Genomic DNA, 24,913 nt, shown 5'->3' on the forward strand with positions numbered 1-24,913 from the left:
AAACAAAACAATCGCACTTACATATTTTAAGATATCAGTGCAAGTTTCTTTCAGTTAAAACAGCTTAAACATGCATTTTAGTCTAAGACTAGCTTAAGCCTTGTCTGTGAAACAGGTGGTATATGTCACATGTATGATTATTTCTCACAATTGTAAATATATCTCACAATTGTGACTTTATTTCTCTTAATTGTGACTACAAAATACAGAATTAAAAGCCTTTTTTTAGCACTTTTCAGACAGCTGTCAGTCATAGCCAGAAACTTCTCCTGGGTCGGCATCATTTGGGATTATAAAAGTGGCTTCAACATGAAAACAAGCACCGCAGCCTTATAATGTGTTATTCATAATGCTGAGAACTGACTAAAACACTTTAACTTGAAAAGCACTGTGTGGCTTTTAGCTCTGCAGGTCCACTCCTGCCTTGGTCTCCAGCTGTCTTAAAGTCTGCTGACGCAGCATGTGATTAACATATACATGAGAGGTGTTTCACACCTGAGCTTTTAAACAGCATTTCTCTGTGCCGCATGTGGCCAAAGCAAGTTTTCTATCAGAAAAGAGTTGAGTCTGTCAGAATTGCAGCTTTACAATTCACTGCGATGTCTTCGGATAAACAGAAACATCATATGATGTGTGCCGACTGCCGATGCACTCAATGACCTCGTTGGATATCAGGACTGTCATGGAACTTAAAAGAGAGCTTCCTGGCAACCTCAACCACTTCCTTAAGTAGTAAAAGCTGTCTCCGTGAGACATTAAATTGCCATCTGGCTTGATCACCGATAGGTTTGACTCAAGTCAGTGTTACCAAACTGACATCTGGACGCAAAGCAGTTTCATAATAGTTACTTAAAGGAATAGTTCACCCCAAAAAAATATTTTCACCCTGTCTTTCTAATCCTGTATGCGTTTTTTTTTTCTTCTATACTGTATATTACACATACATATCGAAAAGAGCAGCATAATGAGTAAAATATCTCAAAATATCACCTTTTTGTGAAATGTATATATACAGTAAGACTAAATAATTTAAAAAAAAACTTTTTTAGTGAACTATCCCTTTAAGATGACTAGCATATTCAAACGGCCAGCAGTCACACCGCAGACAAAGTCTATGATTTGTCTGGTTGAGTTGAAGTTTTTTGCTTCCTTCTCTATATTTAACTAACTCTTAAATTTCTGAACTTTGTCCTTGGATTCTGTGGGCGAAAAACAGGACGAAACGGGGGAAAAAAGAAAGAAACGTCAGTCCGCTTGCCATTCCCCATCCGTATACCTCCTCTAAACGTTCTTTTCTCATCTCTCTCCAGAGTTTCACAGCCTGTGCCAAAGATGAACTGAAGCATTAACAAGCTCAAATACTGCTGGTGTGTTTCTCTCACACAAGCCCTGAGCTTTAGGCCAATACAGCCAAACAAACATTCTGCCATATTTCACAGCCCCTTGAGTTGTCGCAACCCCAGGCAGATCAATAGGTCGGGTGACAAGATCACACACATAGTGAATGTCTGAGGTGCCAAACTAACAACTCGGCCTAGAAGGTCGTCCTCCTATTGACATTTATGAGCAGATTTGGTCTTTGTATTGTTAGAAAAGACTTTGGTTTGCCCTTTTGGTGAATCATGCTGTTTTGTCCTTGAGTGAGACTGTGAGAGAGAATCAAGGGTGGTTTTGGTTGGGAAAAAGTACAATAAAAAAAAGTCCAAGGCAAACAAAGCATTTATTCAAGTGGATTTTTCATAATAGAATTTTAAAAAAGACACATTATTTGTACTTTTTCCCCTATTTTTTTATATTTTCTATTATGAAATATCCAGGTAAATACAGGCTTTTTAACAAACCTAAAAAAATGTAGGATATCAGAAATGATCGATGCAAAGAGGGTGTAGCCTATTTTAAGCTGACTCTTTTCTATAGATTAAAATAACCACATCTGTAAGCTAATTGAATGGTGTGTTGAAGTATGGGAAATCGTTTTCATTAATTATTAGGGCATAATTCCAGTGCAGTCAGTCAGGATGCATTAATGACATCTGCTGGTGTGTTTCTCTAACTTCCTTCTGAACAGACAGATATGCAGCGTATGGAGATGTCCAAAAGTAATTTTTGTATATAAGTGATTCTTATGGGTCAGGGCCTGCTGCATGGGGGCCCTCAACACATTTTCAAGGGGGCCACAAAATGATTTAAAATGAGGGGGATGGGAACTGCCTTGGCCTTGAATAAAAATAATATGCTGAGACCAAATTGGTGCAAACTCCAAAATTATGTTGATAAAATATATATTTACAAATTGCAAAGTTGCTTGAGTCCACATCAGCGATTTCAAGGTTAAACTGCTGGTATAGCATGGTTACACTCCCATTCAACACTAATGTAAGTTTCCTGTCAATAATTATTTAAGCAAATGGGCCTGTACATTTTTAGAATTATAACATATCAATATTCAGTATTGCAATGTACAGCACTGTAAAATATTGCAAGGATTTTACCAAATTTAACTTTAATTTCTAACACAAAAAAAATTATTCTGAATTTTACTGTTGAATCTTCAAGGGACTCTTGAAGAAAAAATATGAGATGGGAGGAAAAATTATACATGCAATGCTTTTGTTTCTCACAAAAAAACTGCATTCACTTACAAAATGTTGTGCGTTCCCTCAAGAAACTTTGCGTTCATATGAAAAGAACTCAAAAGTTTTGCCAGCAAATGCAAAGTTTCTCAGTGGAACGCAAAGCTACTGCAAGGGAACGCAAAAGCATTGAAATACTGAATGTTTTTTCCTCCCATCTCATATTTTATCCAGCATCACCATGTCCCTTTAAGGCTCCATATAAATCAATGCAGGCTAGGCCATTTCTTTTCAAAACTTAAACAGTTACTCAGAAATATACATATTTTAATTTTCATAAGTTCAAAATAAGTTCACTGACTTTTAGAAGTCGAAGCATCAGTGTTTGTTTTCTCGCCCCATGATCGTTCGGGAGCGGGTTTCTCTTACTATTGTGAAAGGCAAAACACGAAATGGAGCTGGAGCAGAGCGATACAGATTGCTTTGAGCAGGGAGAGTAAATAACTCCGTTCCACTCATATGTTTTACCAGTCCGGTTTTCAGTCTGCATGTGTCCCAATTTTGTCTGAAAAATAAATTACCCTATAATATTTACTTTTATAGAACTGTTGTAGGTACATTAACTTTATGTTGTAGTATTGTAGACAAGCACGGCTGTGATTGCATACAGATATTCACTACATCAACACAGTGTGAGCCTAGTGGTTTCTTATGTAATAATAAATAAAAAAAGTCTGTTGGACCGGAAATAAACAGTTAATTCCTCACATTAAAAATATGTGCCCCCAAATCATTCTCTTGCATAAACAACCATAACAGAGAGACGGAGGAGTTCCCCAAATCATCCTCCATGTCTCCTCAGTGCGCAGCTCCCTGTGATTCTTTTCTCCTGCTGCTGCAGCTCGCGGCTGTTCAAACATTCGCGATCTCTCTCTCCTCACAGCGTCTCACCAAGAATGTCAGCCGTCTATGTCTAGGTTTTGTTTAAAGTCTGAATCTTTTCTCTTTAAGTCTGAGCTCGGTTATCAAGGAGACCATATAGGTATTTCTCAGTGTGAATATCCTTTGAGTAAAGTCAACATCTGAGTCTTCTGTCTCCGCGCTCGCCAATCTCGCGCACCGCGGACACGGGACTATTAACCGTCCGCAATCTCCTCAGTGGGAATGGATACGGTGTCTTTGCTCTTTTTTTATTCGTGAATGGACCCCAAAATAGACAAGTCTAGTCGATTTATGTGACTGTTTGCTTTGACCGTCTTTTCCAGTTCTTTGACTGCGTTTAGGCTACTCGCTGGTACTAGATTGCAAACTTGTGTTTTGGACTGCCAAAGAAGGGGAAATGATGGACAAAGACGGACTGGTTGTGCTGTTAGTTTTCTTAAATGTCTTTTTCGTCCACACGGATGCGTTCAGAAGAGATACCACAGAGAGACAGTCGAGATCCGAGGGTGGTTTCTGTCGGATCTTGCGGACGCAGACGCGGGGCGCTCGGAGAGAAGGACACAACGAGTTTCGCCTCAGAGTTGAAGGAGACCCAGAAACTTACCAAGCCGGGAGCACTTACAGAGGTTAGAAGTCACAAAATGTGCTTTTACTCCCAACTTAAAAGGCTTGTAATGCGAGCCTGTCCAAAAAACAGCATGTGTGGAGTTTATAAATATTGATGCGTAAAGCGTCGTCTTTAGTGCATCATCTGCAGGTAAACCAAGTTTGGCTGACACTAAAATACTTAACAGTGTTATGTGGTGGTGAATATGTGTGATGATTATTTTAAAAAAGTTTAGAAAACCTGATTTTTGCAGCACTAAAACCTGTTTACCAAAGAGGACATTTGGATAGGGGAGAATGAGATTTTAGTAACATGTTGTGTTTGTGTGTTTGGTGTCTCAAATTTCGATGTAATATTCACATACTTGTCTGCTACAAATTGAAGTAGGTTACACATATAACTTAACTGTAAATTTGTGTCAAGTATCAAGAGTCCAGTAGATACACCCAACACCATCATGTAACACTAAAAAACATGATATTATGGGCATGAATTTATTGTGGAAATCGTGTGTTTAAAAAGTCACTGCTGTATTACCTAGGCTATTCAAAACAACTAAATTTTATTATAAATATATTAAACATAAGTAAGACAAGACAATCTGCTGATTCGGATTATGCCATTTAACATCCGTTATTATGATTTCTAACCAAATTATAAGAAAGACACAAAATTATACTTTCAGAATGTTTTTGTCTTTTAAATCCTTTTTCACACATTTACAACTTTTACTGTCACCTTAGGAGGATGATGGTCATTAATGGCCTCATCATTTCTAAACTGTTACTACAAACCTACCCATTCTCCCCTACAAGTAAGGGACCGTTAGACAACTCTGTGCCTGATTTGAAAAGCTATTTGCAGTATAACCTGGTGTATAATATTTTAATGTCAGGATAAGTTTAATATTGGTTTCAACATCAAAACGCCCCATAACCTGATATTTACTGCCATTTGCATTCATGTAAGTGGCCTTCATTAAGCAGCAGATGCCTTTTTATGAGGGTTTTATGCCCAGCGTGTTTGTACATGCATATGGATTCACTGCTCCATGTGAAAAGCACTCGCACATCCCACACACGCTTACACGTAAACGTACAGTACGTGCCGAGAGCAGTTTGCGACTTGCCCTGGCACACTGTTGAGATCTGACCTACTGTTAAGCTCATTTCTGGTACCTCTGACCTATATTTTGTTCTCTCTCTTTCCAGTCAGTTTGTATGCCTCCAGCCCATCTTACTTTCGTGGCTTTACCCTCATTGCTCTGAAAGAAGGAAGGGAGGGCGTCACTCCTGACGATTACGCCGGCACTTTCAAGGTGAGGGATTGCAGTGACCCCGTATAACTGACTTGAACTGTGGCAATCAAAGATGACAGTCTAATTGCAGTCTCTGCGAAATGATTTGCAGTTTATGTTGGGCTGCATCTGCATGTCTGTATTTAGACGTGGTACGTTTTAGGAAGAAAACGACCATTAACCCTTTGATGCTTGAAATATTAAATCATTAAAAAACACATTTGATTACAAAACAAGAATAAATACAGTGCAAAGAGGATTACATTTTTTGTTGAAAAATTAAAAATTAAAAAAATTTACATAAAGAGGAAAGTCCTAGGTTGAATCACCCCTTAGTTAAAGTCGGCATTAAATGAAAGGTGCAATAGTATTTTCTTCCCTATTGTGACATATATCAGAGTTAAACCACTTCTCGAACAAGAAAAAATGTAGGGCGGGACTTAATTTTGTCCCCTGAGAATTGATTGGATGGTTGTGGTTTGCTATTGCTGTGATGTCATCATGTGAGTGACAGGTTGTCCCGCCCTCGTGCCAGTAAACACGTCATCAGAGAAGAGAAGTCACTGCAAGAGAGAGAAGTTATTTTGATAAATTATGATGGCACATGGATAAAAAAAGAAGATGTGCACAGATAAATCATTTATAATAAATACTGCAATATTCCATAAAAAAAAAAAAAAACAAGAATGGTCCGTTTTGATTTCATGGTGACTTTTTTTAAAATGGCTGTAGTGGATGTCATACATAAGAGGGTTAAAGGTGCGTTCACATTAGCAACATTTCTGTGAACTTTCTTAGGCAAAAAGGTACATTATCTATTGTTTAGTGTAATGATGCATGAACCACCACTCAAACAGAAGTCACTGTTTGTCAGTGCAGCGGATCCTGTCTGACCAATTCGAAATTTGTATCAGGAAATCTTTCACCCGCAAAAATGTGCTGAATGATAGTAAATGTGACCATATAGTGTTTTAAGGATTTCAAATCCATCTTTTGCCAGAGAGCAAAGCTGAAGTTGTCTCAGATGTTGCTCCTCATTGGTAACGCACTGACTGCCTCAGAGCCGTGTCCTCTCTGAAAGACAGGACCCCTATCATTTAGTGCTCACCACATCAAGCCGCAGTGCTTCGCGAACTGAAGCAGGAAGGCTGTTAGCGCGGCATCTCACTCCATAGATCTCATTAACTGTGGTTGCCGCTCCACACTCCTTACCGCTGTGTTTTTCAGCGCTCAAATTGCCTGGCGGATGTTAGCAGACGTCCTCTGTTGAGGTCTTTAACTGGGGATTCTTTCGTCTTGACAGACTAAATTGAATGAACGAAAAAAACACAATAAAGGCAACTACAAAAGGCAAAATGACAAAAAGCTGTGGTTTTGTCCTAAACGTTTATGAAGTAATGACATATAATGATGCTGGAGATGTTGAAAAGGAGAAATCTTTTTAAATCTATTTCAACAAGGTTTTAGAAATCTGATCTTTGTATTCTTTTTGGTTGAATACATTTTGATTCTATAAGATTTGATTTTTACTATTGACTAAAAAGTTGCTTTCAAGCACATTGTTCTTGGTATTTTAATTATCATGAAGTTTTCTTATTTGACCCTGCCTCTTAAAAATAATACTAACACTTTGTAAATATATAGTGAAGGACAACGCTTTAATTCTTTACATGCGTGTAGGTTCAGGTTTCTTCCAGCGACTCCATTCACAGTAAATGCTGCTCCACACGAACTCAGTCTCTGCATGTGCTGTTTGTTTGTGTTTTTGTAACATACATTTGGGAACGCTTATACAGTCTGACGCACTTTGTGTGTCATAGTGAAATGTTGCACTGTTATCATTTACATGCATGGAGCGCGCCTCAGCAGCTCGGTTAACAAACTCCATCTCTGCATATGCTATGAGTTTGGCTCGTTTATAACGTTCATCTGGAAACGCAACGTGTGCCATTTTACCAGACGTAAACCATTTAAAATCCGATGCCAATTGCCAACACAGGAGAACACATCATTATGTTTCTAAACATGCAAATTGTTGTGCATCACGATTTCAACATAAAAGTTTAAACCCTCGCTCTGAGTTTTGATGTCCACATGTTCTTGTCCAAGTAATTAACGTGGCTTTAGAATTTCTATCGTACAGAAGTGACCAAATATTAAAGATTAAGTGGACATTTGAATTAAATGTTGTTTGTTCAATATTAAACAAGGATTGGATCATGCAAAAGTGTAACAACAACAATTACCAGGCCTTTGGTGCCCTCTGCAGGCATTTGTTATAATACATAATGTACATAAGTTGATAATGTTTATATTATGTATATTACATTTATGTATTTTAACAGTGTTGTTCAATAAAACCAAATGATTACTTGCTTTTTATACTTTATTTGAACTAATTATTATTGCCTCATTGTTATATTATTTATATATATATGTATGTATATACAGGTGAAACTCAAAAAATTAGAATATCGTGCAAAAGTTCATTTATTTCAGTAATTCAACTTAAAAGGTGAAACTAATATATTATATAGACTCATTACATGCGAAATGAGACATTTCAAGCCTTTATTTGTTATAATTTTGCTGATTATGGCTTACAGCTTATGAAAACCCAAAATTCAAACTTAGAATATTCTGAAAAGGTTTTCATAGCCATAATCTCACAATCTTCACAATATTGTGATCTCAATATCTCACTTTGCATGTAATGAGTCTATATAATATATTAGTTTTACGTTTTAAGTTGAATTACTGATCTTTTGCACAATGTGCACAATATTAAACATTTTTGAGTTTCACCTGTATATGTATTTTAATTAATTTTAAAGGCTATTGTTCACTTAGGTATATTTTTATTACCACAAAAAAATATTTAGTATTACTCGATTATTCGTCAAAATAATCGACTGATTACTCGATTACAAAATATAATCGTTAGTGGCAGCCTTAGATTAGTTTTTTTAATGCACCTGCATTGTTTTGCATTTTGTTACTTTCAGTCAAATGAAACAATTTAGTTATTGAAGATTTCTTAAAAATAGTGTTGAAAATATTGTCTCATTCACAGAGTCGTGTATCGTCTTGTGAGTGTAAAATGTAATTTCCCAACAATAAAATTGTGGCCAGTGAAAATGCTGATTGCCTAGTGACTTTGGAAAACCACTAGCCACAGTGGCTGGTGAGCAAAAAACCTTTTCATTTAAAATGTTCATCATTCAAGTTGTGTATTCCCGTCATAGCCTTTTTTGAACTGATATATCAAAAAAGAGGTTAATCTCAGTTACCCTTATCTGTTTTAGAATATTTATGTATACAATAATATATTGTGTGATATAATGTCTGAGAAAAACATTAAAGGGGTAGTTGAGTATGGTTTCACTTTTCTCACTTTAGTTAGTGTGTAATGTTGCTGTTTGAGCATAAACAACATCTGCAAAGTTACAATGCTCAAAGTTCAAAGCAAAGGAGGATATTTGCTTTTAAAGAAAAGGACTACAACAAACGGCTGGTAGGGACTACACGACATTCCTCCCGGGTTAGTGACATCAGCAACCCTAAAATGTACATAAAACCCGCCCCCGGGAACACGCAGTCCATGTTGAGAAGAGGAAAAGTTGTTGTGTAAGAGTACATTTGTGAGTCAGCTCAAACTTTAGCATCCGTCTTTTCACATGCAATAGAAAGTCACTCTGTGACTCTGTCTCACAACAGTTCCTATACGAGCGATTTATAGATAACCATGACAGAATATCCTAATTGAAGATAGTTAACTCCACATCAGCAACATAAATTCATCAACTAACCATTCAGAGACGTCCTGTTGCGTTCTACGTTGTCACTTCTTCTTGAGTCTCTCCATCTTTGTCTGACTCCGTTTAAACATAAAAGGCAGAACAGTTTCTGTCATTTTAGTGTGTCTGTGTGAGGTAATCGCAGCTGCTAACACACACGAGCTCTTGAAACCCCGCCCTCTGCAGCAGCTCATTTGCATTTAAAGGCCCAGGCACAAAACAGTGCGTTTTTGCAAACCCTCAAAAAGTGACAACTTTAACATGCTATATAAAAATATCTGTGGGGTATTTTGTGCTAAAACTTCACACACACACTCTGGGGACATCAGAGATTTATTTATCTCTTGAAAAGGGCATTTTACCACCCCTTTAACATGTCCTCTGTAGCATAATGACACCATTTATAACATGGGAATCTATTTTTACGAGCCCAAGTTTAGCAGGGAGCTTGACCCATTTATTAGGGTGCTGTTGTGTAATGTAATTTTTGCCCATTGAAAATGATTGCAAACACATTTGCTGGGTGAAATCTATAAGTTCATTTTACTTTAGTTTAGTAATTTGATCAATGACCCTGACCATGGCCTGCATTATCTGCAGAATAAAACGTTTCCGTATGTTTGCTGTACGACGATTTGTAACATTTAGGTGTTTTAGATGTTACCTCATTCCTAGATGTTTGCTACCCATGTCTGCCTTTCAAAATATTCATATTCATCAGTCATCCTGACAGTTCATAATATACAATGCTGTTGCACTTTTCAAGCAAACACAAATTGACAAAGAACTCTCGGGCCAAACCAGCGTGGTTGAAATAAACATCGCGACATCTCGCCATTCGTTTCACTTAATCTCTCCAAGGAACCCCCTGGAAGATGAAACATCCTCAATTTTTTCAGGAGACGTGGTTATTCACTCAGGCCACGGGGTTCTGTGCGTGCGAGAGAGACAAACGGAGTTTAAAAGAGCAAACAGAAAACGGCTTTCACTGTCTCTCGGGAGCAGGGCCACACAGCCTCGCCAGGAGCCACAATTAAAACAAATGCCTCTCCTATGTTTCCTTCAACTTTTCCCCAGCTGGTTCGCAGGATTTCTGAGACAGCCACTTAAAGCCCCCCTTTTTTACCCAGAAACAATGCACCCGGCTGCTTGGCCCGCATGGCCTCTTTTAAAATAAACACTAGGAGAGCGGCTATTGCACAGTCCTATAGCTCAAGCATGTCTTTACAAAGTTTAGCCTAGTTTCCCTGTCAACTCAGTAGTTTCCGGTTCAATGTTTTGTTTTTCAGTCTGAAAATGGTTGCAACAAGGTTGCTTGAGATGACAAAAATTGCAGATTTTACTTTGCGTAAATGAAGGACAGAACCAGAGGGTAATGTGTGCAGCTTTGGGGTTCGGGAGAGTGTGTGTGAAAGAGTGGGAAGTGGAAATGGAGAGAACGAGAGATAGAGTGAGAAAGAGGGAGGAAGAACTTAATGCACCACGAGCATGGATTTTACTCTTCGATGGACATTTGGCAGCGATTTCGCTTTGAAACATGCAAACAAAATTGTACTTTTCCATCCCCAGTGGAATTTTCCATCACTTGGATTATGTGATTTTACAAACAGTAGGAGCAATATTAGTGTTTTTACTAGGTACAACAATTTGCAAAAGTATGTGACAGGTATTGAAGAGGGGAGAAAGAAGTCTTCCTTATTTTTTAATATTTATTTATTTATGGTATTTCAGTGCAAAAACCTGCATCTTATTTACTAACCTCTCGAAATCTAATTTAACCAGACGTTGTGAGTATTTAAATTTGCTGTCATTTTTTTTTTTACATAAAACCATTCCCCATTTTCTTTTTAAATTAGGCTTATTATATCACTTCTTTTCACAAAACTCAGCTCTATTTGCTTGCCGCAATTAACTTTGCGCTATTACTGCCTGGGGAAAGCAATTAATTAAACAATTTGATTAAAAATGGATGTTTAAATTACATTTTTAGTTATCATGGAAAAAGTAATTCATCAAATTATGATCAAATGACATAGAAGAGCGTTATAATCGGGCATATATTCAACATTTTGAAAAGCCAATTCATGTGCATGGATTGCAGTGGTGCATTTTTCTCATTTAAAAGTTGCCTCATTCTCATTCAGGATGTTGCCTCGTGTGGGTTAACATGAGCTCTAGGTTTAAGTAGAACCATCAATTACATATTTGTCTTCTGCACTCAAAGATGTTGAAAGGGCTGTCATGTACAGTTAGTCATCTTGGCCCACAGATGAAATTTGATCCTATAGTCATCCCTGAGCTCATTTACGGTACTAATCTGCTGTCTAGTTGGGAAACTGTTGCGTCATTAGTCTAAAAACCCCGAAATCAATCAGACTCTTGCTGTTTTTGTTTTTAATTATTTCCTTAGCTGCCAAACGAGTAGCTCCCCCTAAAATTCAATTGATTTACTCATTCTCATGTGTGGTTTCATTGTTCTGTGTTCCACAGATAATCGATGAAAGTGACACGCAGTTCATGACTAGCTGCCCTCCGGCTGTCACAGAGAGCATTCCCAGAAGACGCACAAAGATACAGGTGTTCTGGACAGCGCCACCTTCTGGCAGTGGCTGTGTCACTCTCAAGTGAGTTATTATGTATTGTTTGTCTTTTATTTTTACCATTATCCTGGGCTTGGATAGCAATAAAAAAGTATGAATCCATTAAATTGGGTTGATAGACGAACGTCCGTAGAACTGAATTGATAGATTGTGGAATAAATGGAAAGGAAAACAGAGAAAACAGGGTACAGTCTGGGCCTATGTCGAGTTTAGTGTCCAGAACAATACTGATACTACAGTAGGCTACTGATTCTAAGCACTTGTCTCATTTAGTCAGTGTTTTATCAGTCACCTTCTTGGAAAGTATTGGAAAAGGAAAACAAAGTCTTTTTCGATCATATTTGAAGCTGAGTAAACAGAAATAAATTTAGGACCATTGATCGAAGATGTGATTATGATTGATTGATCTTAGGCGGTTATTGTATCGCCCTTGAGAGATCCCAACATCTATTGTGGGCTGCGGATCAAAGACGATTATGAAAATTAAGAACTTTAAAAAGTTTTTACGTATTCTGAGCTTTCAAACAACATCCTCCCACTTAAGTTTCCTTTGCATACAGCAAGCACACAAGCACACATGGTCTTCAACCAAACAAAATATGAATTATCTGTCAGTGTTGTGGTGTCAGTGTTTCCACTCCACCCCCTCATGCTTTCATGCCATATTTGTATTTTTATCTCCCTTTCACCCAATCCTTTTGAGGTCATAAACAACTTTAAGTGCGTTTGATGCATTAAAGACATCTGAAAGTCTCTCTCTCGCTTTAGCTGTACACGGTGCGATGCATTAATGGTGCATTTATGCATTTTTTGACATTATGGGTGCCTACCCTCAAAAAGCTTTCCAACAACTAGGACTTTCTAGAAGTCTCTCTATGCCACTCTAACCTGTTGACACCTGGTCTGAACCTGTGAGGTCTATAATACCTGGAGAAAATCCATCCATTAGGTCATGGACACTCAATCAAACATCAGTTTCGGAGCCAATCACATGAGCCCTTAAACGGCTTTGAAACGGAAACTTGAACTCAGAGTTTTTTTCTCGCATGTCATGCAAGCACGTTTGAGGTTTCGCAAGAACCGATGAATGTTGCTCTCGCATGTCATGCAAGCACGTTTGAGGTTTAGCAAGAACCTGTGAGGTTTGTTCTTGCACGTCAAGCAATTACGTGTCTCTTCAGGAGACTTTGATTAAACCGTTCGAATCACATGGATTACTTTTACAATTTCTTAATTAACTTTTTGAACAGTTTTCCAAGTTTTGGTGGAATGGACTTTCAATGCAAATATGTTCATTTGTGTTTTGAAGATGAATGAAAGTCTTATGTGTCTGTAATGACGTGAGGGTCAGTAATTGAGGGTCAGTAACTTACAACACAATCTCATGGCAATTCGTAACTATATTACGTTTTGTTGAATTGGTGACTAATTCGTATGAAGTTGTACAATCTCATTCATAGGTTTTCATACAATCAGTCACTGTTATGTTTAGCAGGATCATGCTTACTTTTTCTAAAGATTTTACGTTTTCATCACATCGTACGAATTCCTACAAAATCACCACTTAATAATATAGTCAAATTTTTCCATGAGATTGGGGTGGAACTAACCCTTTAGACCCCTTGTTTTAGCACAGTTGAGAAGGCAGACTTTATTTAAATACCCTCGCAATATTTAAACTGGTTTGCAGGTGCTTTGTGAATTTAAAAAAATTCCATTTAAAATAATGCATGCAAATGTGATACAACTGCTTAAGTGTGTTATCCCCAAATGTGTTTTTACTTGAGTAAGGCAAACTTTAATCTGCTTGTGTAGCAATTGTGAAATTAAATTGATGTAGAGACAATTAAAACCTACTCAGTGGGAGTATTTATGAGCTATCGTCGTCCTGGCAGTTATCTCGTCCTCCTCTTTCTGTCACGTACTCATTTATCCCTTTTGTCCTGTCTCTCTCCCCCTGTCCTTTCTTCTGTCCTCTTTTTTTACTTCTTAAAAATAATCTTTCCTCCACTTCACTCAGAACCCACATCACCTACCAAGGTCTCATTTCCATCCTTTTACTAACTCAAGGAAATATTATTGTAGCTTTTAATTTATCCATCTGTCTTATTAGGGCAGGGATGTCTGTTTGTTTTTTCTTATAAACATTTGCTGGGAAGCATCTGCTGTGCCAATGTGGTGGATCTGCTGTCACTTTGCCTTGGCATGTCAGAACCGTGGAGACATTGCACCTTGTAGCACCGGGCCGAATGCCAGATCTCAGGCTCGAAGCACAACTGGCAATGGTGGCAAATGAACATCAAATAAAAGTGCAATTACTTCTGGAATCCCTCCAGCACTTTTTTAGTGAAATGTCAAACAGACCAGGGATTGGAAGGAAGTTTTGATCTGGATTTTGTTTCCTTTGATTCTTTGGTGCCATCAAGCTGTGGAAGGCAGATAAGATGCAGCATTTGTGATGGTTTTGTTGACAAGCTTTGGGACTCTGGAGATAAATGACTTTCAGGTGTTCAAATGAGATGATCAATACCAAATAACAACAGAGGGGGACGTCTTAAGAAGTTTTGAGAAGAATGGATCAAGTCTTGAGCAGTCACACTTTGTTGACCACTGTTGAGACACTTTCACAACAAACATGAATATTCGTATTTGGTGTCGCAAACCAACGCATTCTCATTCTAGGGCGTCATATACTGACACTTTTGACATTTCGTCTACATCCAACGCACATGGCACCCTTTAGCGTCAATATGACACGCACAGAGCTTTGTTCGGTTATGGTTAGGTTTAGGTCTGGGGTAGGGTTAGGGTTAGACAGCTAGGAGGCGCCTTCTGGCCCATATCTATCTGCGTCTCATATTGACGCTAAAGGGTGCCATGTGCGTTGGATGTAGACGATATTTCAAAAGCGTCAGTATATGACGCCTTGGGATGAGATCGGGCTGCGCAAACGCACTGAAACTTTTACTCCCCATACTAGAGTGACTAAAATGTTCGTAGGTCATAAACCCTTTATACAGACTACAGAATACAGACATAGCCTGTGATTAGCGAGTTGTCACATAAATATTCTACAACCACCCATACTTTTTCTTTTACTTTTCTCTATAAGAGACTATTTATTGCTATCAATATTGTTTTGTGTCTATTTTGCACATATTTCTACATCTGTTTCCTCAATTAACATTCTTTCGCAACATTTTTCTTATTCCCCTTTTATCAAGTAGAGCAAAAAATTACTCGGAAGAACAAAAAATGTATGTACAGTAGTACACTATACAAGCAATCGATGTTAGTCGCCAGCAGCACACACTCAAAACCAATTGTACTCGCGTATAGAGCAGAAACAATGCAACCTTCGCGTCCGTTTGCAGGCCTTCACGCTTAGCTCTCGCCAGCATTGTAAAGCTTTTCTAATAATAACGCAAGTCCTAAAGCTCTTGGCTGATCATAATCCTTCTTTTTCCATTGATATTCCTCTGACCTTTTCTCTTTTGTAATGTCTCTCAGCCATCTCTCTTTCATCAGTCTTTTTTCTTTAAATCTCCCTCTTGCTCACTCTTTCTCCTACCCTATCATGAGTGTATACGCTCCTACTGTTGATTTGCTACAAGTGTGTTGTGGTGCTCGGTCCAATCCACTTTCAACAGCATTTTTTTCAGAAATTGCTTACTGCACCTTTAATGAATAAATAACATATTATTTATTTATTATTATTATATACACAATTTAATTTTTATCCTTTTATCCTTTTTAAGATAAAAAAAGGTGTAAGTCAGTTTTAACAAATTAGATTATATAGTACAATATTTTAGTACAATAGTCTTGTAGAATAGTACAAGTACAATAGTTCAAGGTCTTGTGGAACAGTAATGCAAATACATTTTATAATTTGATCCCACTTTATTTATTTTTGCTACTAACCTAACAACAACATTTTTTGGCAATTAATTTTCTGTCGCATTGCTTTTGAAAGAGCCTTGAAGCGGAGCAGCATTCAAACAATCTTTCTATGTCGTTACTCAATTTCTCAAAAAGCACTTCTCAAAGACCAAATGAGCCCAGAATCCATCATATTGGACACATCTTCACATTTTAATAAGGCCAGCACCAGATTTCCTTGTAAACCACCCACATAAAACATGTGGGATTATTCTCAGGAGGGCATAGCATTATGGACAGTTCTACCACATGTCATGTCCTTGACTGACAGCAACAGCAATAGGCTCTAGTGGGACAGTACCAGGACTCACCATTGATATTCCGATATAAGCCGAGTGCGGTTAGGTCTCTGGGGTACTCCATCAGCAGCAGGTTTAAAGGAGATTCAGACCTTCACCGACCCGCTGAACATGGACTGTACTCTTGAATACATTTGCTTTTTCTCTAACTCTTGTTTAACATATTCGCATCAGTAGATGTCTCTATGGCTTCATTTTAAAAGCCGAACTGTTAAAGCATTCAGCATGCTGACTGAGATCATTGAAATATGCTCTCAGATAGCAGCATTATGCAAATGTAGCATTATGCACTGAAGCCTTTGTTAAAAGATGCATCGCCTGTTACCACTACAATAAAAAATGTAATGCGATAAAGGTGGTACAGAACATGTAAAACACACAGAACTTTATCTTCAAGGCAGATAAAAGGCACCAAAAGTTTGGTGAACATTTTAATGTCTTCATTACAGGGCCAGTGTTGTGCAGCGAAGAATCATTTTCTTCCAAGATGAGGGCTCACTTACCAAAAGACTGTGCGAGAAAGGTAATTTTAAAGCTGGGTTTTCTCATGCACATCCCTATGATAACATTTTTACATCTACAGAATCTGTTTTCCCCTCCCTGACATGCTCAATGAACATACCTTGTTTCCCCTTTCATCTGTTTTTGATGATCTAAATAAACTGTGCACTGTAAATGGTTGTTTATGCATGCCGTGCCAATTTGTGCATTTTTAATGAGTGTGTATAAGATGGTGGTTAGATGCACATGTGCATTGTTTTGTGACATGAAAGTTAAATATAACTATCTTCTTCTGAATGGTTTTGCAGATCCAGTTGAGACTACTGAAAAACCCATTCAACAATGCTGTGCTTGTGGAACAGCCAAGTATAGAGTCACTTTCTATGGAAACTGGTCTGAGAAGGTGCATCCCAAAGACTATCCAAGTAAGAACAAGCCATTTGTGACATATTATATTACCATAAAACATTATAAGGCCCTCTAAGTATTGTGAGGTGCATTGTGCCAGGTACTGACATTAAAACACGGTACCTTACCCTGTATTGCATTATTGAATTTGACAATATTACAGGTTAAATGTTTAATTTATCTAGATTCAAACATTGTTGTTTACTTATTTTGATGCCACACTGATTTTACAGTGCAAAGTGCATTGCAAATTTGAGCAAAGTGCATTGCCGAAAGAGTGGGCAGCAATATCTCTTTCCCACAGCTTCAGCTCTCGGGGATGGTTTGCTAATATAGCAGTCAGCAGGAGAGCTGGTTCTGTTACCTATGTGTGTGGCAGCAATGATCCAATCTGTTATTTACTGTTTGGCAAGCAGGCGAGACGACTGCCTGGGCCGCGATACTTTGTGAGATAAGAGATGCCGGGCAGATGTTGTCACAGAGCGCACTGCCGCTAGTTAATAGGTCTGTAGAAACAGACATTGATGTATGCGGTAGGCTCTTTAAAGAGAGAGAAGTGTAGAAGCTTAGATGTCTTAAGATACACGCTATAGAGAACAAGTTACTTCAAAAGAGCAATTAACTGGTAGGCTATGTTGGATTTAGCATTGTATAAATCTCCAGCTCGAAAGATCAGTTATTTGCTCACTGTTATTTCTGCCCCAAAGGACGTGCTAATCATTGGTCGGCTCTCATTGGTGCTTCTCACTCGAGAAGCTACGTGCTGTGGGAGTACGGAGGTTTCGCCAGTGAAGGAGTCAAGCAGGTGGCTGAATATGGATCACCCGTCAAAATGGAGGAGGAGATTCGACAAAAGGTAGGCCTTCCGGCTAAGTGCAACAAGCTGAGATATCAGGATCGGTCCGATTATCTTTAACTTAAAAGCTAATTGCTTGATTTTCTGACCAAGATTTGTCTTTTTCTTGGGATTAACAGCTTATTTTCTTATTATCATTTAACCACCAGAGATTGACTTTTAAAGTTCTTGTTGGCCAGGATTACTAACATTTTCTCAAGACGCTAGGATTATTTTAAACATTGTCAAACTGACCAAAAGAGTCGAATCTGAATGAATCTTTAAAGTAAATGAGTGTTTTTTAACAATTTTTTTATGCAAACAAATCAGTGTTTTTGAACCAACCTTTCACTTCCACTAACACTGACATTTTTTGTTCACTGAAGTCTCTCCAATGTGGAGTGCATGAGTGCTTTGGTTGCTTGATAAAAAGTAAACCCTAGTCGATAAAATGGAGGAAACACTAATCAATCTATTGTATTGCCTTTTGTGGAGAAAGAGCTTATCGGGCTTAAAAGCAATTTTTTTGTCTTTTTACAAATTTGATGACATGCAAAGTTTAATAAGGCAAAATAAGACTTGTTTTGGCCATGAATGACTCAGTGATTCAGTGACTCATAATAGACAAAAAGGCATTTGTCTCAGACTAATGATGTAATCCACAAAAGTAATGAATCTTATTGGTGGATTTAATCAAAAGATTTGAGTCACTGGGATGAATCAAAATGCCCTTGCTGAATTTTCTCATCTATAATAATTGATCTGAAGTTTTGTCAGCACCCACAAAATCAAATTCCATTAGCTGACTTATTGCTTTCACTCTATCAAAAGTTGCTTGGCACTCATTTTATGTTTCTGAAGTTTAACACACACTCACGGTGTTGGAAATAACATGTCAAAGGTTGATCAGTTAACGGAGGGTTCTGCTTTGCATCTTAATTAAACACATTAGTCAGTATCAGCTAATCTTCACATTGCTATAATTTAATGTTAATTTCCGCCTCTTGAAAGACACGTTAACAATTGCATGCAGTCTGAGACTGAAGGTCATTTAGCAGCTTTGTAGGACGGTGTGTGCAGTATAATTCAGTGTTAACACGACGGGCTTCCTCATGAGGATTTTAAAGGTCGCCTGGGAAAGGTTCATACCCTACATGTTCCCATTTGTCTTTTACACAATGTACTGGGATTTGCAGTGCACGTCTTGACACATCTCAGAATGATGGATCTCAGAATGATGAACACAGAATTTTTTTTGCTTCACACACATGCAAATACGGCAGACATTACGTTTTGGACAAATTAATTTATAATTAAGCGTTTGGTTAGCCCAGTGGTATATGTTTGTGTGTGTGTATATATGATAAAATAATTATAAGTAAAGGTATATAACAAATTATTAGTATTACAAAATAAAATGTAATTATTATTTATTTATTCACAGATCTGTATATAAATAAATATTATATATATATGGGGACAAAATTGTACTCAGAAGTGAGCTAAACCTGACAAAAACTCCCAAACCCTCCTTTTGAGGACATAATTTGTAGAAATTGCATAAAAATAAAGTAAATCCAGCTTGTTTGTTTGTTTGTTTTATTTTTTATTGTAAAAATGCAGAAAGTTTTCTGTTAGGATTAGGCTTAGGTTATTGTGTTTATAATTAGGTGCATATTAAAGCAATATAAGTCTATGTAATCTCCCTATTTACATAGCCAAGTTAACATATATATGTATAAACAATATATATGATATTTTTCTAAATCAAGTATTTTTCTAAATACACTTCTGCATCATAGCAATATCAAAATGATAAATATGATTCACTTCTCAGTACTAGGTCATAAGATGTCTTATCGTTTTTCATTTTTCACATGTATCTGGAAGGTGTTTGTTTTTTTGTTGATCGTCTCGGAACATGGTTGACGAATTTACCCACAAATATGAATCGATTCGTGCTACAGGCACTTTCGGGCTGTCAACATTTGTTTAGTTTGGCATTGCAAACAAGTACATTGAAAAGTCCTGTCTATGCAGTTCTCAAACTAGAAAATTCACAAGTACTTTAAACAAGTTCAACAATGAAAAATACAAAATAGAGCTACTTTTTTTCTTGAAGCTGTCGAGTGTCTATCATGTTTCAAAATTGATTTTGTTTTCTTCTATCTTGTCCATTTATTTTACAGCTCTTTTGTGCTTTCAGGGCTTTTTCCACATGCTTGATCTCAGTTCTGATACTGTTGGTTGGTTTTACCTGACATGTCATTCATCTTTGAGACGGTGCGGGCGCTTTGTAACCCTAGTCAGGGTGAATCTGTCTCATGGGCCTATTGAACTGATATGCTTTGCAGCTCTGTTTTTTACTTAGTTTTTCATCTTTTAATTAACATTTGCGAATCATTGGAAAATCTCAAAAGATTTAATGTGCACTATGTTGTTCGACTTTAAAGAGAGTTCGCTCAAAAACAAAACATACCCTCATATTGATCCAAACCTTTAAAAACAAATTTGTGAGAATGTGAGAAATTCAGATGATTAGCACAATGTTCATGCTGCTGTTTTTCCATACATGTATAAGTGAATGGTGAGTAGAGACTGTCAAGCCACAAAATCACCATAAAAGTATAATAAAAAAGTCACTTCATGATAGCCACTGGTCACCATTTACTTTTATTGAAACAAAAAGAGCATTACAGACATTTTTCATTTTTGGGTGCACTATTCCTGTAAAATGGTTACATTTGTATTTCAATTTACTTCTGATAATTATAAATATTTTAGCATAAAATGGTATTTCAGACTATTTTAGCTGTACATTTTCCCTGCTATACACCTAAAAGGAAGCAAACATTGCAGCGCTGCGAACATCCTACAGTAAAATCAGTCATCAAAGCCTTTTACAAAAACCATCACAGTCATTTACTGTCATTTTTGGCAGACATCATTTCACCATTAGGCACATTGCTTTCGGGAATGCAATCGCAGAACATTCTCAGCAGAAAAGAGCCGTGCGGATAAATATTTCAGTCGTAGATCACGTTGCTGCGGCCGAGTCTCTTCTGAATTCAAAATTGTGACACTAGACAGGAGCAATACATACGTATTCAACACCATTGCAGAGAAGTTCACTGGCTTTCTTTTGTAAGTATGGACTAGCACACTTTCTCTGTTTTTTATTGAAATCTCAAAGCCTGACCTTAAAATGTGGGGGAAATAATCCTATAATGAGCTAACGCTCATAATAGGATAAAACAAAACAGCTTTGCATTAAGCCAGACATATCGCTCTAGTGATAAATTATACTATTATCTTGTTTACGACTGTTTGCTCAATGGCTGTACCTTTTAAAACTTCAGGTACTTCAGTACCACAAAGTCAAAAGGTCTTTTAAAAGCTGTAATTTTCTTTCCCATAGCTAGCGCATGGACAGAGATGTAATCTTTTCTAGTCTTTTTTTATTGCCAGGCTGTGGAATTCAAATCATCTTTTTCCCTCTTTTTTTTATGATGATTAAAATATGTAATTTCCTTCTCTCCCGGAGTCCCCTTGTGAGTTTTGACCTTGAGCTTATGGTCCACATTTCCACAGACACCTTTAACTTGGAATAAAAAATTGGAATAGCATTATAACATGCTTCAGTTAGTTAATGAGGTAGACGTCATGATTACAGAGGTGTCATAAAACTGACTCTAGGAAGGTCAGACGTTTTTTTTTCACGATGCAAGATCTCAGACATCAGCAAACACAATAAGTCAGGAGGTTCTGAGGCAATTTCTTAACATTTGTTGTTCCAACTTGGCTGTTATGTCATTATGAATCTTATTATCATCTCATCTCGGTGATGATATATTTATCCCACAATCTATCAAAAGCACAGTGTGAGGCAAATGGGAAAGTGAATGAAATGTGCTTTGGAATGAAGCAGGACAGGATGCTTAATGCTTTTGGAGCACCACTATGTATAACTGTGAAATTTCCATTTGTACTAACAGTATGGGTGCTCTCGATTTCCATGCTAAATTTGCCCTGAGAATCTTTATTGTGCTCTTTAGGTGGGTGTTTGCTTGTTCCTCTTAGCAATCTCAATTAATTAGGGTCTGCATGTGCTAATTAAACATTGCAGCATTGATATGAATTTTTGTTTTTGCTGACCCACTGAACATGATGTGCCTCTTTCCTTGTGTTATTTGTCAGCTAAAGCTGCTAAGCATCTTTAGTCAGAACTTGTCTTCGCTCTTTATCCCTGTGATATACAGCGCTGCTGCCAAAACACTGCATTTCAGTTGTGAATCTATCATTCAGTAGTTTAACATCATTAAACCTTTACATTTTGTGTAAATTATGTGCCTAGTGTCACCAAAGTGGATTTTAATCATAACATATACTACCGTTCAAAGGTTTTTTGGTCAGTAGGATTTTTTTAATTAAATGTTTTTGAAAGGAGCCTCTAATGCTCTCTAATATTATTCTTTTTTTTTAATCTATTGTAGTATATTTTAAAAATGTAATTTTTTCATGTGATGCAAAGCTGAATTTCCTGCATCATTACTCCAGTCTTCAGTGTCATATGATCCTACAGATTATTCTAATACATTGATTTGCTGCTAAAGAAACATTGATTATTATTATCAATGTTGAAAACAAATATGGTGCTTGATATTTTTATGAAAACCGTGATATATTTTTTAGGAGTCTATGATGAATAGAAAGTTTAACAGAACAGCATTTATTTGAAATGGAAATCTTTTCTAAATGAATGCTTTTACTGTCACATTTGATCCAGTTAATACATCCTCTGTGAACAGAAGTATTGATTTATTTTAAAACTAAATATCACTGACCCCAAAAATATGTATGTAAATGTGTGAGCATGTAAGTTGAATTACATATATGTATGTATCATTAATTTTAATTGCATATGTATCATACAGTAATTGTTTGTGCATATTAAGCTGGAATGGAGAAAGCATTTTAACATTGAAAGAATTACACCATTCAGCTTTAGCTAATTAATTCATTTGATGCTAATTCTTAATAAAGACGCTATATTTTTCTCTTATTGAGCTCCACAAAAAAGAACTGCAACTGATTTGCATTCTTTTGAAAGTGTTCAAGACAGCAATTTAGAATTTTGAACGTATGCACATTGTGTTAGCCTGAGATAAGTTTCTAGCACAGAAACCCTCAGAGTTACTCATTAGCATTGCAAGTCATCAACAAAACAACAAATTTCTACCATTGCGGTGTTCAAACTAGCAATTAACAATGAAGTCAGTCCCCATGGAAACTATATTTAGAGTAGACAGACTCATTTTTGCTTATTTCTGTGATTTAACATCTCATTTCTCTCTTGGATGTGTCCTGCCAGATCCAACAGAAGGCCACTTTAGAGTAAAAAGCACCAAAGGGACCGTAAAGAGTCAGCTTGGGCTCTCCGTTTTGTGCCTGTCTCCATCTCAAGCTGCGATGACAACATTCCTAATGCCTAATTCCCGCAGGCTGAGCTTGTGAGGCTTTGGATGGAATCCATCGGATTCTTCCACACCGTCCCAAAACTTCTGCTTGCTGGGCCCATTGTCCGTTCTAGCCCGACCTGGCCCTGCAGACGGTCGCACTGTTTAGAAAGATATTTCAGTGCTTTAGCTGAGAACAATTGTCTTGTTTCAGCCGACTGGCAGGTTTCAGGTCGCCTGTCAGCTTTGCTTTGGATGCCTGCACGGAGACATTGGCGTATGAAAAACAAAGCTAATGCTTCTTCTGGCGGTGGTTCCAAAAGGCATTACTGATGTAAAAAAAGGAGATTGTGCGAATTGTTTCAAGGCCTTATGGTAGCAGATATGTGTGTTTAGTGCTCGAGAAGACCGTAATAATCAGCTAGAGTAGCACTACAATTTGTTCCCAACTCTTGTGTTATTTTTTGCCTCTAGCTGAGAAAGAAGAATTGGGTTTGTAGTAGCTAATGGGGACAAATGTGTCTCAAGGAACACATCCAGCTCAAGAGACCCAGTATAGAACAACTGTGGGGCCAAACAACAGTTTCCTTGGAACGTTTATCTATCGTTTGCAATTTCTTCAAATCGTCCTTCAGATTTTGGCATGTTCGACGTCAAAGCGTTATTTTCATAAAGTAGGCTATTGATACACAGCAGTTGTTTTTATAACCCTATATTCTGAGGGTTTCGGAGCCTTAAGTTGGGACATTGGCTGTGCAATCACAAAATGAACCCTCTATTGTGCACACAACTTCTGTCACCTCCTCGTTGGTGTGTGTGTGTGTGTGTGGCACCCTACACTGCGGTCCAAAGGTGCCCAGGTCATGTGTTCCAGTAATCCTTAGGATCATGACGGAATGTGAAACATCTGGGATGGACTTTGCTGTGATAGCAGGGACTCAAAGCCTAGATCACCATACAAAGCTCTGTGTTGGCACTGAGTCTTCCAAGCAGCCCCAGGTGTTTTCAAAGCTCTTCTAATCCTGAGAACGCTCGTTCCCAACAACCTCCCTGAAAACACCTACCAGTGTTGGGGATTTTTTTTATTTGTATTTGCACAAGTAGCAGCGAAGTAGCATATTTTAAATGTTTGTGAAATATGCAGTCCTCAAATTTGATGCACAAGTGGAGTGTTATTGGACACAGTTCAGCAAGTGTTTGTGCAATCTGTGCATCAGTGGAGAGGATTTTTCACTTTATGAGTGAGTCATTGATTTATTAATTCAACTGTTAGTTTTAAGCATGCTGATTATTTCAGAAACAAATCAAGTGCCTGTCTTCATGAGTGAGTCATTGAATCATTTATTCAACTGATGTGTTCAAAAACAGATTATTTCAGACACTAAACTGCACTACTGTGCGTTTCTTGCCTGGATACATGCAATCATTAATTTGCTTTGGCTTTGTGTGTTTTTAGTAAAACTGTATTTACAGTATATGAAATAAATATTTTATTCATTAAATAATTAAAATCTAGGTATTATAAAGTTTTATTTTTATGATTTAGTTGTTATTTTTAATAATTAAATTATTTTAAAAAATTCATATTTGGGGACTCGGATCTTTGAATAATTTTTGGAAAAAAAAATTCACAAAGGAATGAATCATCTGAACAAA

General features: G+C 37.3%; 1 protein-coding gene across 1 annotated transcript in view; it reads left to right on the forward strand.

Moving 5' to 3' along the window:
- The first annotated feature begins 3,375 nt into the window (after positions 1 to 3,375).
- spon1b (spondin 1b) overlaps positions 3,376 to 24,913 on the forward strand; it is a 58,300-nt gene continuing 36,762 nt past the window's right edge. Inside the window, exons 1-6 of the mRNA XM_079602851.1 lie at positions 3,376 to 4,141; positions 5,334 to 5,440; positions 11,707 to 11,840; positions 16,507 to 16,580; positions 16,867 to 16,983; positions 17,674 to 17,822. Coding sequence (XP_079458977.1) covers positions 3,913 to 4,141; positions 5,334 to 5,440; positions 11,707 to 11,840; positions 16,507 to 16,580; positions 16,867 to 16,983; positions 17,674 to 17,822 — 810 coding nt within the window. The 5' untranslated portion in view covers positions 3,376 to 3,912. The remainder of the gene's footprint in view (positions 4,142 to 5,333; positions 5,441 to 11,706; positions 11,841 to 16,506; positions 16,581 to 16,866; positions 16,984 to 17,673; positions 17,823 to 24,913) is intronic.

Source organism: Phoxinus phoxinus (assembly GCF_949152265.1).
Source record: "Phoxinus phoxinus genome assembly, chromosome: 25".
Lineage (NCBI taxonomy): Eukaryota > Metazoa > Chordata > Actinopteri > Cypriniformes > Leuciscidae > Phoxinus > Phoxinus phoxinus.